This window comes from Notolabrus celidotus, chromosome 18 (assembly GCF_009762535.1).
Source record: "Notolabrus celidotus isolate fNotCel1 chromosome 18, fNotCel1.pri, whole genome shotgun sequence".
NCBI lineage: Eukaryota > Metazoa > Chordata > Actinopteri > Labriformes > Labridae > Notolabrus > Notolabrus celidotus.
The window spans coordinates 360,843-376,739 of record NC_048289.1 but is presented as its reverse complement, the minus strand read 5'-3'; the positions used below and the strand labels follow the sequence as shown (position 1 = coordinate 376,739).

The 15,897-nt window shown below is 40.5% G+C and overlaps 1 protein-coding gene across 7 annotated transcripts in view; it reads left to right on the top strand.

Moving 5' to 3' along the window:
• Window positions 1-15,897, top strand: part of mtr (5-methyltetrahydrofolate-homocysteine methyltransferase) — a 35,295-nt gene that overhangs the window by 7,874 nt on the left and 11,524 nt on the right. For all 7 annotated transcript variants that reach the window (XR_004634735.1, XR_004634738.1, XR_004634737.1 and 4 more), the window contains 18 exons: window positions 585-644; window positions 767-861; window positions 1,585-1,685; window positions 2,410-2,471; window positions 3,341-3,408; window positions 3,530-3,609; window positions 3,926-4,038; window positions 4,129-4,269; window positions 5,288-5,473; window positions 5,573-5,752; window positions 7,610-7,726; window positions 9,145-9,285; window positions 9,402-9,491; window positions 9,609-9,761; window positions 10,320-10,427; window positions 11,563-11,663; window positions 13,068-13,135; window positions 14,139-14,259. Coding sequence is in view for 3 of the 7 variants with exons in the window: in XM_034708126.1 (XP_034564017.1) it covers window positions 585-644; window positions 767-861; window positions 1,585-1,685; window positions 2,410-2,471; window positions 3,341-3,408; window positions 3,530-3,609; window positions 3,926-4,038; window positions 4,129-4,269; window positions 5,288-5,473; window positions 5,573-5,752; window positions 7,610-7,726; window positions 9,145-9,285; window positions 9,402-9,491; window positions 9,609-9,761; window positions 10,320-10,427; window positions 11,563-11,663; window positions 13,068-13,135; window positions 14,139-14,259 (1,985 nt within the window). In the remaining 4 variants the exon portion in view is untranslated. The remainder of the gene's footprint in view (window positions 1-584; window positions 645-766; window positions 862-1,584; window positions 1,686-2,409; window positions 2,472-3,340; window positions 3,409-3,529; window positions 3,610-3,925; window positions 4,039-4,128; window positions 4,270-5,287; window positions 5,474-5,572; window positions 5,753-7,609; window positions 7,727-9,144; window positions 9,286-9,401; window positions 9,492-9,608; window positions 9,762-10,319; window positions 10,428-11,562; window positions 11,664-13,067; window positions 13,136-14,138; window positions 14,260-15,897) is intronic.

Sequence of the window (15,897 nt, the reverse complement as noted above, 5' to 3'; positions counted from 1 at the left end):
ATGTTAGACACACATCTGCTGAGACCGTGTTGGAGAGAGGGATATCGGTGAGACGGAGTAGTTGTAGCAGCTGGAGTCTGGCACGTCCACAGCAGCAGAGATCCAGAGGAACCTACGAGACAAGGGAGCTCAGGGACTCCAGAAAGGTCTATGGTTAGTAACTTTAATGGGATAGGGAGAGTTAAAGTAAGGGATGAGGGGGTTGGGGGAAAGGGGGTGAGATAGGATCCCAGTGTGTCAGTGCGCCAGTTCCCCGGGCAGTCAAAGCCTATAGCAGGATACCTAAGAGCTGGTCCAAGCCTGATCCAGCTCTAACTATAAGCTGAACAAATAAACAGACTGACCGATACACCTCATTCATTGATTAATGACAGCCTTATATAAAGTAAACATGAAGTGTCAAACTGATCAAATGCAAACATTACAGAGAGGACGAGGTGTCCATGTGACAGTGACCACACATATTGTATGTGAGCTGATGTCTCTCAACCTGTGTGTGTGTGTGTGTGTGTGTGTGTGTGTGTGTGTGTGTGTGTGTGTGTGTGTGTGTGTGTGTGTGTGTGTGTGTGTGTTTCTCTCTGCAGGCGGCTTTGTTTGCCATCGACCTGATGTTTGAGACGAGCTGTGAAAGGAAGCCGATATTTGTGAGTCTGATATTTAAGATAAGTGTGTGAACACGCTGTCGTTGAGCTGTTGTTGAGCTGTGAATAACAACAGGCGGTGGACCTGACACATACTCCTGTCCTTTGTCTGCGTCCTGCCTCAGGTGTCGGGGACCATCGTGGACCGCAGTGGACGCACTCTGTCAGGTCAGACGGGAGAAGCCTTCGTAGTGAGCGTGTCTCACGCCAAGCCTCTGTGGTGAGAAGCTGTTGCACTGTGCACAGCCACACACACACACACTTTAATAAACTACACACTCTGACATGTACTGCTTCCTGCAGACAGCGTGATATATTTATATAGATGTTTATTTTACTGTAAATGAGAAGTTTTTTTACATTGAAAGCACAAAGTATAAATTCAAAAATAAATACAAGTAATGCTTGAATTGTCAGAGTACATTTTCAAATAATTCTAGACAAAACCTAACAAGAATTACAATGACATTAAAAATAATAATAATAAATGAATTAATAAATAAATACATTAAAAAATATATTAATATATAAATCAAATAAATAATAATAAAATATTCTAAACTAAAATACAGTACAATACAAAGAATCATAGATATAAATATACCGGCACATTGAATTTGTCATACAATACTCACAGCAGGAATAGAGGACACGTCATTTGCATCATCGCCTCACAATTCGAGCACATCTTCAATATTAGTTTATTTAAAATCAAATAGGTGATGATATTGATGATGTATGCAGAATACATGAAGGTATCATTAACCTCCTGATACTGTGAGACAGCTACTGTTTGACTTTTTACCTCCCACCAAACACATTGACTCCAATTCCCTCTCTTTTTTCTTACTGTGTGTATGTGTGGAAATGTGTCTGTGTGTGTGTGTCTGTGTGTGTGTGTGTGTGTGTGTGTGTGTGTGTGTGTGTGTGTGTGTATGTTTAGTATTGGTCTAAACTGTGCCCTGGGGGCCACAGAGATGAGACCTTTCATTGAAGCTATCGGGCAAAGCACTACAGCTTTCATTATCTGTTACCCCAATGCAGGTAAGACACACACACACACACACACACACACACACACACACACACACAAACACACACACAAATGGTAGTAATAATGTCCTATCAGGGGTATGCGAGGGGCCATTCTGAGCTCATGATGCTGTTTATTCAGTGAAAGTATTTGTACTTTGGTTTAGAGCTGACATTTTTCACTGATCTGTATTAACACCTTCAAAATAAAAGCACACTTTAAAGTGATTCTAATAAGCATTAACACCTCTTCAAAATAAAAGCACACTTTAATGTGATGCTAACAAGCATTAATACCTCTTCAAAATAAGAGCACACTTTAATGTGATGCTAACAAGCATTAATACCTCTTCAAAATAAGAGCACACTTTAATGTGATGCTAACAAACATTAACACCTCTTCAAAATAAAAGCACACTTTTTTCACACTGTTTCTGTCTGTCGCACCTTCAGACTCATGAATCAAAGTGAGCCTGAAACATTCTATCATCCTTCAGATCAGTGAGTCTTCACACTGTGTTTCTGAGCAAGACACTCACCTGTCACCTGGTTATTGTTATGTAATGTGTCAGACCACCTGGGTGATGTGAGGGCTGTGCCTTTTGCCAGGTCGTCACTGGCAATAAGAATTTGTTCTTAATGACTTACCTGGTTAAATAAAGGTTAGCTAAAATAAAATATTTCATGACCTCTGTGTGTGTGTGTGTGTGTGTGTGTGTGTGTGTTATCTCTTCAGGTCTTCCCAACACGTTTGGAGGGTACGATGAAACTCCTAAGGTCACGGCCGCACATTTAAAGGTTGTTTCCTCTATTTTAATTAGATTTTATATGATTTAATTTTTTTAGCTTTATCATGTTTTGTTTTACTTTAATTTCTTACAATTTTAATGATTTTTTTTACTTTGTTTTTATTTCTTTTTCCTTAATTAATTTGATTAGATTTTATATTCATTTATTGTTTAGCTTTATTTTATTTGACTAACTTTAAATTGTAAATTATTTTGTTTTTTCTAGCTTTGTTATATTTTGTTTACTTTAATGTATTACATTTTGAATTAATGTTTTTTAAATTTAATTTTGCTTTGTTTAATTTAATTTAATTTTGATCAACCTAATCTATTTGATTGTATTTAATTGAATGTTTGTTTTATTTATTCCAGTGATGTAGATGTAACACTGATAAAGAGCACTGTGTTGGTAAACAGCTGGTTTTCAGTCTCTCTGTTTCATGTTGGAGACTGTCATGATTTGCTGAAGGTTTAAGTATACTGTTTGAGTGACTGTAACAACAGAACTGGAACACACCTCATGTCTTTGTTTCACCCTGCTACTCTCCCGCTCTACGGTTTCAACATGTCAGAATAATAATTAGATTTCTTAAGAAAGAACAGAAGATAAGGTTAGAGCTCAACACAGTGAGGAGTGATATTTTGCTCTCCGTCAGAGACTGAGTTGATACGTTTGGTTTCATGAAAGAAAAGACAGTAGAATGAAATAGCTCTGTCTCTCTGGTCTTCTCCTTGTCTGTCCTCAGTGATCGTCCTCAGTGGGTTTGGGGAACATTCAGTTTGGTTTAAGAGAATAATCCAGATTATATGATGGATTCATTCAGATTAAATGTAGAGGAAGGTGTGCTGACCCGTGGCCTCTCGGTCTTCATCCTGCAGGAGTTTGCACAGGACGGTCTGGTGAACATCGTCGGAGGTTGCTGTGGGACGACTCCGGCTCACATCAGGTCTGTGACATGTTCCTGATGAACTCTGGGCTTAAACAGTGTGTGTGTGTGTGTGTGCGCGTATGTGTGTGCGCGCATATGTGTGTGTTGACCCTGTCTCTTTAACCCTGTCCTCACTCAGAGCCATATCAGAGGCAGCCAGACTCTGCAGACCCAGAGCTCCAGCTGCGAATCTGTATCAGGACTACCTGCTGCTGTCAGGTCAGGAGCCACGTCTGTACTGTCTGAACTCAGGAGAGGGAAACATCCTCCGACATGTTGGGAAATATTCAGGGTCTTAGATGTGGAATCCAGCTTGGTCTGGATGAAGGGGGGCGTACATTAGTTCAGTGTTTACTGATGAATGAAGTATCCTGGGCTAACTCGGGGACTCAGCAGGTAGAGCATCAGGGGGTGTTACAGGAGAATGGGTGTGACCCTGAAATTGGACAAACAGTAAAAGAGGAATGTTTCTCTGATCCTTGTGAGTCTGTTCAAACATCCTCACATATTAATGTAATAACTTCATCGTCTGCAGGTCTGGAGCCCTTCAGGATCGGCCCGTACACAAACTTTGTGAACATCGGTGAGCGCTGTAATGTGGCCGGTTCACGAAAGTTCGCCAAACTGATCATGGCAGGAAACTATGAGGTAAGATTTGAATATAAAAGTATTGATTTGGTTTCTCACAAGTAAACGTCTGATTCAGAACACCTGTGCTCTCTGTACCTGTACCTGCAGGAGGCTCTGAGCATAGCAAAGGCCCAGGTGGAGATGGGGGCTCAGATTCTGGATATAAACATGGACGAAGGGATGCTGGAGGGACCGGCTGCCATGACCCGGTTCTGTAACTTCATCGCCTCTGAGCCGGACATCGCACGGGTACGAGAGCTGGAGACAGCACACATGGACACACAGTGTCAAACTCAGCTGTGTTACCTGATAGATGTCTGGTTTATGGTGTTAGATAGGAGAGTTCAGCACTAGTCCTCATCACTGCTGTTAGATAGTAGAGTTCATCACTAGTCTGCTGTGGATCCCCGAAGAGAACAGGTTTGACCCATCATGTGCAATCAGGACGAAGTCTTCTGACCACTCCGTCCTCCTACCTTTACTGTAGCTCCATCAGCAGGAACAGGTGACAGTGAAGGTCAAACACTGAACTGATGACCTCTTTGATCACAGACTGATCGTCCAGATGGGATCACATGGCCAATACCAGTGTACAGATCGTGTACTGAAACATGAATTGAGTCTTAATGGGAATAAAGGAAGCATTGCAGGTCTGCTCTTAAAGCTGGGGTTGGTAGTCAGATTTAGATCCACTTTTTGTTATACTGGTTAAAATGATCTTTATGTCCTGATGGTAATCAATACATGATGTGTTCTTAAAAAAGAAGGAAGAAAAGCTGCTATCTACAGCCAGAGTAAACCTGGGAAAACACCAACCAATCAGCCTTTTTTGGGTGCCAAAATTTTCGTCGTTTTGGAGGAGCTCTGAGGGGAGGAGGGGAGGGGTTAGACGGAGTCATGAGGACATGCTACATTCAAATCCATGCTAGTTTTCCGAGACTACCATCCCCAGCTTTAAGGAAAGCAGGTGTAAATGAAGAAGATCCTGAGGAAATGCTACATTCAAATTCATGCTGGTTTTCCGTGATTACCAACCCTAGCTTTAAGGCAGTTCTGAAGTCAAAAGGGGGTCCAACCTTTTACTTGCAATAAAGTGGCCGGTGATTGTATGTTGAGCCCTGATCATGGTTGACCTGTTATAATAATAATCATTTTCTGTTCAGTAACATCAGTCATCACCGTCAGGTTCATGTGTGAATTGTCTCCTCACCTTGTCTCTACGAAGAACCTGTGATTAACTACGATCAATCAACCCCCCTCCCATCAGGTCCCTCTGTGCATCGACTCGTCCAACTTTGCTGTGATCGAGGCGGGTCTGAAGTGCTGTCAGGGGAAATGTGTCGTCAACAGCATCAGTCTGAAGGAGGGAGAGGACGAATTTCTGCAGCGAGCCGCTACCGTCAAACGCTACGGTGCTGCTGTGGTCATCATGGCGTTTGATGAGGAGGGACAGGCAAGGGAAACACACACATACACACACACATACACACATACAGTCACTCACATAGTCACTCACTTTAACACACTGACCTCTGCTCCGTGTCCTCTGTAGGCCACAGATACAGAGCGTAAAGTGGAGATCTGCACCCGAGCCTACAACCTGCTGATCAGTAAGGTCGGGTTTGACCCCAATGACATCATCTTTGACCCCAACATCCTGACCATCGGCACGGGCATGGAGGAACACAACAACTACGCTGTCAACTTCATCAGAGCCACCAAACTCATCAAGGTAACCGATAGGCGTTTTTTGACCGCAGTAACTTTACCCCTGAACTACGCACGTTTCCACCGTAGGAACCAGGGTCTAAATTTAGTTCAGGGGTAGACAATTTACCCCCTAGAAAGCCCCCGCTTCGGGGGTAGTACTTTTCAAAGGTCCTGGGACTTTCGGGGGGCAGGGCCTGCAATGCTGAACGTGTCTGATTGGTAGATTAACCTCAGTGTTTTTATTCCTCCCTCCGTCCACAATAACATCACACACATCTGTGATTCACTTGATTTCTCTTTCTTTCATTAGTTTTTATTTGTTCTATCTTTTTTGTATGTGTGTGTACTTTTCAAAAGAAGAAGCTGTGATTCTCTTGATTTAGCAGCTTGTAACAGTAGTCTTCTCTCAGCCCACCGTGAATGTGTCTCTCCCGGTGTTCCGGTTTTAAAAGTGACCCTGTAAACTGGAGACCTTCAGCTGAGCGTGTCAGTGTTTGTGGAGTTTACACAGCTGTTGAAACACAGAGGGAGTTCCTAGGAATGCAAACTAGTTTAGTTTTTATTAAGATTTCAAAATATCCTCATCAGATATTTAATGATGGTCTAAAGACGTTTATGAGGGATGCATCCGGCTGAGAGTCTCCAGTTAACAGGGTCGCTGTTTAAACCAAAACACCTGCCGATCTCTGCCACGGCTTTTTGAGTTCAAAAGGATTTTAAAGCCGTGTTGAAACGTCTTTGCTACTCGCGCTTATCTCCTCTCACGTGTTGATTCAGGGAATCCATCTGTGATGAAATATAGCACCATCTAAAACAGAGCCAGCTGAGTCTCTTCATGCTTACAGGCTAACTGTTGTGTTGCTCATAATGATACCTGCCTGTCCGTCTGCTTCTATGGTGTCATCTGTGATGAATGGCATTCCTCTTTGTTTTACTGCCCTCTACTGGTCTGGTGGTGTAGTGCATTTACTTTTTTTTCCCTCCATACGTCACTGGCCTGATTTGCACAATCTACCCGGAACATCAGCCCGCGGTCGAAACGCAGACAACAATGGGGGCACAGGAACCTTTTAGTTCAGGGGAAAGTTCTTGTTCCAAATGTACCTAATCAGAGCATGGACCGATGAGGACTCAGACAGGAGTGGTCCGTCTGTCAGCCTTCACACAGAGCAGAAAGACTGACATTAGATCCCTCTACCTGTTCATATCTCATGACTTTGTGCCCTCACAGCTTTCCTTCACTGGGTCAGTTTATGAGGAGGATGGCAAACTGTTCATCACTGACAAATACGTCATTCATTCATTAAAGGCCCTGTGAGGAGTTTTGAACTGGCTGAGAAACAGACTGAAAATGATACTGATGCCTCTTTATAACCTTCAATAGCAAACAAGTCCATCAGCAGCAACACTGACACCTTCTCTGTTGTAATTTTTAATGCCTGAAACCACCCTGAGGGGGTAGGTGTCAGACCAGATGATGGACATCTCTCTTCAGAAACAGACTTTATTTGACTGTTTTCATGGAAAATAATCACATTGCCTGATAAAGTTGACTGTTGAACACAACAGGATGAGGCTTTTGTTGAAAACACTACTTTTGCATGTTTAGGACAAGAGATAAGAGGTATCACTTTGTCCACAAGGGGGCGCCAGAATCGATACAAAACAAAAGTTTCTCACAGCAGCTTTAAAGAACATCTAATAACTGGAAATAACATTTCATCTGATACAGCACCCACACACACACAAATCATTAGAGTTCAGCATGCCTGCTACCAAACATACTGTTATCTTACTTACATTGTGTGTGTGTGTGTGTGTGTGTGTGTGTTTGTGTTTGTGTTTGTGTGTTTGTCTGTGTGTTTGTGTGCGTGTGTAGGAGACGTTACCTGGAGCTCGGGTTAGTGGAGGTCTGTCCAACTTGTCGTTCTCGTTCAGAGGGATGGAGGTGATCAGAGAGGCCATGCATGGAGCCTTTCTCTATCATGCAATCAAGGTACATACACACACACACACACACACACACACACACACACACACACACACACACACACACACACACACACACACACACACACACACACACACACACACAAACAAAAAAAGTCATAACACTGACGTGAAAATTTGCGTAAGAGAGCTGAGACCTGACACGGGGTTTAAGTGTATCCTCTACCCACGTTCAGATTGATAAATGCCCTTTGCATGGAGATGATCATACACCCTGTTTTCAGCCGACGCACGTTTGATAAATAAGGGCCAATCAGAAGAAGAAGTTGAATTAGGGATGACCACAATTAATCCATTATCGATTAATTGATTGTTAAGAAATTATTCGAAACACACAGTTTTGTTATCAATTTTCCGTCACGTGGAACAAACATCATGTGGTCTCATGTTACACTCATCTATCAGGGAGGTGTTTTCAGTTTAAAGCATGTTTCATGTGAATCAGCTGTTAAAGGTGTTGCGCACAGCGGAGACGCTCAGCTGGCGGCTGCGGCTGTGCGTCAGGTCTCCCTGTGTGCTTTTTAAAAGAGGATCAGTACAAAACTGCTGCCAACAACAACACGGACACAAAGGTTGACAGCTTTAAACAGGACATTACCCACCTTTGGATATGAAGGCAACAGAAAGGTGGGAAATTCTGGTACGCTACGTTTACAGAGCAGCAACATCAGAGCCGTCTGGGCTTTTCTCCAGCGGGACTGATTGAATACACATGTTTATTTTTCTCAATAAAAACGAGTAGACAGAAAACTGGACACTGTGAGTCTGAAGTACTTTTCTGTTAGTATTATGAGCCTTCACTTTATAAGATAATGTCCGCGGAGAATATTTTAATGAGCCTGATCGTTGATATTCTGCGTGTCAAACGTGTGCCCGTATTCAATCCCGTCAGTTGTATGCATTTTGTTGCTGTAGAAAATATTATTTAGGGGGAAAACAACCTATTTGGCATTGTTTTTGACGTAAGAATAATAATGTTTTTTTTATCAATTAATCGATAATTGATCGTTAACATTTCCAAAAATCGATCACGGAAAATACTTAAAATGTACATCCCTAAGTTGAATGCATGTGTCAGACTTGAAGAGACGACAGCCACACAATGATCATATATGTTCTTTAAACTCTGGGACTGTTTGTTCTGCAACCTCTCCTCACAGCTGATGTGTGCTCAGCTCTTATCATCCTTTAATCACAGAGTAACTCTGTATGAATCACTCTCTGTCCCACGATACTTCAAACACACACTCAACTCTGCTGGAGGTCCACTGAGAGCTCCTCACTCTCTCTGTGTCTGTGTCTGTGTCTGTGTGTGTGTGTGTGTGTGTGTGTGTGTGTGTGTGTGTGTGTGTGTGTGTGTGTGTGTGTGTGTGTGTGTGTGTGTGTGTGTGTGTGTGTGTGTAGGATGGTATGGACATGGGGATAGTGAATGCTGGGAATCTACCTGTGTATGATGACATCAATAAAGAGCTGCTGGATCTGTGTGAGAACCTGATCCTGAACAGAGACACCGAGGCGACAGAGAAACTGCTCACCTACGCTCAGGTAACACACTAACACAGCACACAGGTCCGGGTAACAGAGTGACACAGGTGAATAGAAAGGAAGCCTTCAGCAGCTGGTCGATACCTTCATGATGTCTCTCTCTCTGTTGTTTTTAGAACCACGCGAAAGGAGAGAAGAAGGTGGTTCAGACAGACGAGTGGAGAGGAGGCAGTGTGGAGGAGAGGCTGGAGTACGCTCTCATTAAGGTGAAATCATTACAATAGATTACAATAATCACACCTTTAATCTATCACTCTGTCGTATACATGTATATTAGATCTGATGTTAAGGCTCTTATTCTCCACTTGTGTTGGGTGTATCAGGGTATAGAGAAGCACGTGGTGCAGGATGTGGAGGAGTGTCGTGCTCAGGTGGAGCGGTACTCTCGTCCTCTCCATGTCATCGAAGGTCCTCTGATGAACGGGATGAAGGTGGTGGGCGATCTCTTCGGAGCAGGGAAGATGTTCCTGCCTCAGGTGAGATAGAAGCTCAGTGCTCACCCTGATGAGTGCTATGAGTCATGATTCAGATCTGGTTAACCTGTTCAGTTTGATCTGTCAGGAGTTTGAAACTGTTAAAGCTACGAGTCAAATCAAAGATATTCAGTTCCTCTCATAGACACAGGTATGCCTATAGTTCATCCACTTCCAATGGACGTAGCCTTGGCCGGGAGGAGAGGTCATCAGTCCAGCCTTCAGACGGTTTCAACACTTAACCACAACAATCTCCAGCTGGTGGGTCGGCAGTGCCCCTCTGCCCCTCTCCTCCAAGCTTCCAGCTAGTCTCCTCCCTCTTCTGCCTGGAAACATTAACATATATGAATCATTACTGTGTAGTGCAGGAGACTCAGATCAGGTGTTTGATAGGTAGGAGCACAAACAGGCTGCGTAAAGGATGATCTTGTTTTTGAAGTTCCTGCAGTATAAAACATGCTGATTTGAATATCTGAGGTTTATATGTCAGCTCATGTGTCTCAACTTGTGTTTGTGTGTGCATATGTGTGCTCGCACATGTGTATGTGTGTGTGTGTGTAGGTGATAAAGTCGGCTCGTGTGATGAAGAAGGCGGTTGGATACCTTATTCCCTTCATGGAGAAGGAGAGAGAGGAGATGAAGGCTTTGACAGGATCCACCGAGGATGTGGTCAGTTTGTCACACTATTATACATGTTTATAACAAATATATAAGAAATATATATAAATAAAATACATATATATAAATATAATTAATTTAATAAACATTATAAGCATATATAAATAAAATAGTTTTGAATAAATATAACACATACATAAATATATTACATATATATATATATCAATTTAAGAAATATGTATACAAATAACACATTTACTAGATATAATAAACATATGAATATATTACAAATCTCTATATTATACATATATAAATATAATAAATTAAATAAATATAAACATTAAATAAAATACTTATAAATATTATGTATACATATATATATATATATATATATATATATATATATATACACATATATATATATAACATATATATATAAATTTAATTAATGCAATAAATATGATTAACTTGTTTAGATTGAATATATATATGAATATAATTCATATATAAATATAATAAATGTAGTAAAACATATATAAATAAAATACTTATATATAAATGTCATAGAAATATAAATATAATTCATCTGTATGAATATAATTAATGTTATAAATATCGTAAACATATATATGTATGATACGTATAAATATAATACATATATATAAATATAATACATATATACAAATATATTACTTTTATAGAAATATAATACATATAGAAATTTAAGACATACATTTAAATATAATACACATACATAAATATAATACATATAGAAATTTAAGACATCCATTTAAATATAATACACATACATAAATATAATACATATAGTAATTTAAGACATACATTTAAATATAATACATGTATATATAAATATAATACATATATACATAAATATAATACATATAGAGATTTAACACATATATATATATATATATATATATATATATATATATATATATATATAAAAATATAGAATATACATATATATATATGTATATACATATATAAACATATATAAACATATATATACATATATATATATACATATATATATATATATACATATATATATACATATATATATATATATATATATGTATATATACATGTTTAATAATCAGAGTGAGTGTTACGCTGCATGTCTTTAATAAACTGGTTATAATAATGTATTCCTCCTGCTCTGTAGGATCCGTATCAGGGCACCATCGTCCTGGCCACGGTGAAAGGAGACGTCCACGACATCGGGAAGAACATCGTAGGTGTGGTGCTCGGCTGCAACAACTTCAGGTCAGACCGGTTCACCTCTGCAGGTTTTAACATGAGCATCAGGTGCTTTACATGACTCACCTTCACCTGTGTGTTCAGACAGCAGGATGGGTGTTTGAGTATCAGAGAGCAGAGCCTGATGTCAGGCTCTCTGTATGCTGTCAACCCTCTGTGAGAGCTCAACATTAAGCCCTCAGAACGCTTCGCCTCACAGCGCCTATTCATCCCTGCAGCAATGCATCATGGGAAAATGGGCAGGGTTTATTTGTGCCAAGCCATGTGGACATGCAGTGCTTTTATTGTGAAAGGCAGTTGACTGCATGAGCTGTGAGGTGTGCTGGAGTCCACACCTACACATGGTGCTTCATCAGCACGAACACAGAGTTAGCTTTGATGCATTTCTGTCCAGTGAACAGATTAAAGACAGAACTCAGTCACAGCAGCTCCACAGTCAGGACCCAAACCACATCATGTAGATATGAGTGAAACAGATCCATGAGGGAGCAGAGGGAGAGACCAGCAGCATGTTGTATCTCCTCTAGTAGAAGAATAACTTTATGTATAACAGAAAAGGAACTTTATCCCTGAACTACGTGCGTTTCGACCGGTGGACCCAGGGTCTAAATTTAGCTCAGGGGTAGATAATCTCCCCCACCGTCCACAATACCATCACACACATCTGTGATTCACTTGATTTCTCTTTCTTTCATTAGTTTTTATTTGTTCTATCTTTTTTGTATGTGTGTGTACTTTTCAAAAGAAGAAGCTGTGATTCTCTTGATTTAGCAGCTTGTAACGGTAGTCTTCTCTCAGCCCACCGTGAATGTGTCTCTCCCGGTGTTACGGTTTTAAAAGTGACCCTGTAAACTGGAGACCTTCAGCCGAACGTGTCAGTGTTTGTGGAGTTTACTGTCCTCATCAGATATTTCGTGATGATCTAAAGACGTTTATGAGGGATGCATCTGGCTGAAAGTCTCCAGTTAACAGGGTCGCTGTTTAAAACAAAACACCTGCCGGATTCAGTGAATCCATCTGTGATGAAATATAGCACCATCTAAAACAGCGCCAGCTGAGTCTCTTCATGCTAACAGGCTAACTGTTGTGTTGCTCATAATGATACCTGTCTGTCCGTCTGCTTCTATGGTGTCATCTGTGATGAATGGCATTCCTCTTTGTTTTACTGCCCTCTACTGGTCTGGTGGTGTAGTGCATTTACTTTTTTTTCTCCATACGTCACTGGCCTGATTTACACAATCTACCTGGGACTTCAGCCCACGGTTGAAACGCAGACAACAATGTGGGCACAGGAACCTTTTAGTTCAGGGGAAAGTAGTTCTGGCCTGGGGACTAAAAGACCCAGGAACTCTTTGGCGAAATGCACCTAAACAGCAGCTGTTGGTTGAACTCTGTTTTGTGACGTTTCAGGGTGATCGATCTGGGTGTGATGGTTCCCTGTGATCACATCCTCAGAGAGGCTGTCAAACACAAAGCAGGTACAGTCATCTCTATGATTTCATGTGAAGAATATTCAAATATCATGTCCTGTACTGTTTGCTGATTTTCATATGAATGTATTTAGAAGGTGGTTTGAAGAAATGTTCTGCTTCTTCTGATTTAAAGTGTGACCTGTTCTTCTGAATGTTGTGCTCAACATAAACACAGACACTAAGCAGCATCATCTCCTCCACCCTGTCTGTCTGAACACTTGAACTTAGGTAGATAAAACTCTGAGCTCATCAGAAGAGTCCTCTGGTTACACTGTACCTCCATCTCTTGGTTTCAGTTCACCAGCAGACCGGACTGGGTTGATTTGAGGACTTTGCCCTGGTCTCTGCTGTAAGCTTGGTTTATCCTTCTGGCACACACTGTAGGTTCACATAGCCCTGTGCTTACACAGAAGTCTACATATGTAGCCCGACGTTCACCTCTAAAATTAAACTATATATCAATCAATCTATCTTTATTTATATACCGCCAAATCACAACGATCATTATCTCAGGACTCCAAACAGAGCAGGTCTAGACTGTACTCCATGTTCTATTATTAACAAAGACCCAACATCAAGACAGGATAAGATCCAGTCCCATCTCACAGACAGGACTCAGTCTGATCTCATCTTAATCCACCATGAGCAGAGCACTTTGCAGCATTTAGCAAGTCACAGTGGCAAGGACAAACTTCCTTTAACAGACAGAAACCTCCAGCAGGACCAGACTCATGTTAGACACACATCTGCTGAGACCGTGTATCTAAACAACAGAGACTCTGAGTCCTGTGACTTGTCCACTAGGTAGCATCGTACCGGACATGCATCTAAAATTCTCAGTCCTGATCCTACACTATTATCTGATCTCTGTCTGCAATCTCACATCAGCTTGAGCAGCTGGTATTCAAGTCTGTAAGAAGAGTTCTAGTTCTTTATCAGCCTCCTCCTCCTCCTCCTCCTCCTCCTCCTCATCATCATCATCCTCAGTGATGTTTTCCGTTCTGTGCAGACTTCATCGGTCTGTCTGGTCTCATCACTCCCTCCCTGGATGAGATGATCCATGTGGCCAAAGAGATGCAGAGGCTGAACATGAACACACCTCTGCTGATAGGAGGAGCCACCACCTCCAAGTAACACAGACACAGACACACACGCACACGCACACGCACACACACGCGCACACAGACACGCACACACACAGACACGCACACACACAGACACACACACACACACACACACACACACACACACACACACAGACACGCACACACACAGACACACACAGACACACACACACACACACGCACACACACAGACACACAGACACGCACACACACAGACACACACACACACACACACAGACACACACACATACGCATACACATACACACACACACGCACACATGCACACACACACACGCACACACACACTCAGTGGTATAGCTTGTTCACCTGCTGTGACCTGGAGTGTTTGAGTACAACTCACCTGTGGTCTCACCTCTCTGTCACTCAGGAGTGAGGGAGCTGAGCTCAGTGTGGTCAGAGTTGAGTGTATGTTTGGTTAGAGGAGACTCAGGGTCACAAACAATAAGAGTAGGGTTCACACATTGCAGTAAAACAACACATTATATTTATGTGATGTGTCATGTTGAAATATATCACAGGAAGATATTCTGATACCAGGTCACATCATGCAGCCCTGCTCCTGGACAGGTGTGCTTACCCTCTCCACCTGAGACCTGTATACAGACAGGAGGACCATCAGTCTGAGCAGCACAGAGAGAATAAAACAGAACAATCCAATTGAATAGAATGAATAGAAAAAATTTAATTTAATGGAATACAATACAACAAATTATTATTATATTATATTATATTATTATTATTATAGAATAGAACAAAACGAATGGAATGGAATAAAATAGAACAAATAGAATTGACTGGAATAAATAGAACAAATGGAATAGAATAGGATAGAATAGAACAAATATAATAGAGTTCATAGAATAGAACAAATAGAATAGACTGGAATATAATATAACAAATAGAATAGAACAAAGATAATAGAATAGAACAATATGAATAGAATTGAACAATTTGAATTGACTGGAATAAATAGAACAAATGGGATAAAAAAGGAATAGAATAGAACAAATAGAATAGAATTGAATAAAATAGAACTAATGGAATATAAAAGGATACAATAGAATAAAAACAATATAATAGAATGGAATGAAATAGAATAGACTGGAATAGAATAGAACAAATAGAATAGAAGGGACTAGCATAGAAAAATGAATAGACTGAAATACAATAGAACAAATTGAATAGAAGAGGATGGAATAGACTTAAATAAATAGAACAGAATAGAACAGAATAGAACAAAACAAATAAGACTGGAATAGATTAGAATAAATGGAATAATATCATCAATGGAACCAAAAAGAATAAATGGGATAGATGAGAACAAATAGAATAGAATAGAACATTTAGAATAGAACAAATATAAAAGAATAAGATAATCAAATCATTATAATGGAATAGAATTGAGCAAATAGAATGGAATGAAATGAAAGGGAATGTAACAGGATGGAATGGAATGTAAGAAGTAGAATAGAATGTTAAGAATTAACTACAGTACACACTGATATGAAAAACATGTTAGTGTGCTGCTGTCCTGATGATTGTCTTATTCTGTTTGTGCTCCTGGTTCTGACAGCTAGGGTCTTTGTGTTAATAGAGACATTACATCAGATAATCAGAGTCAC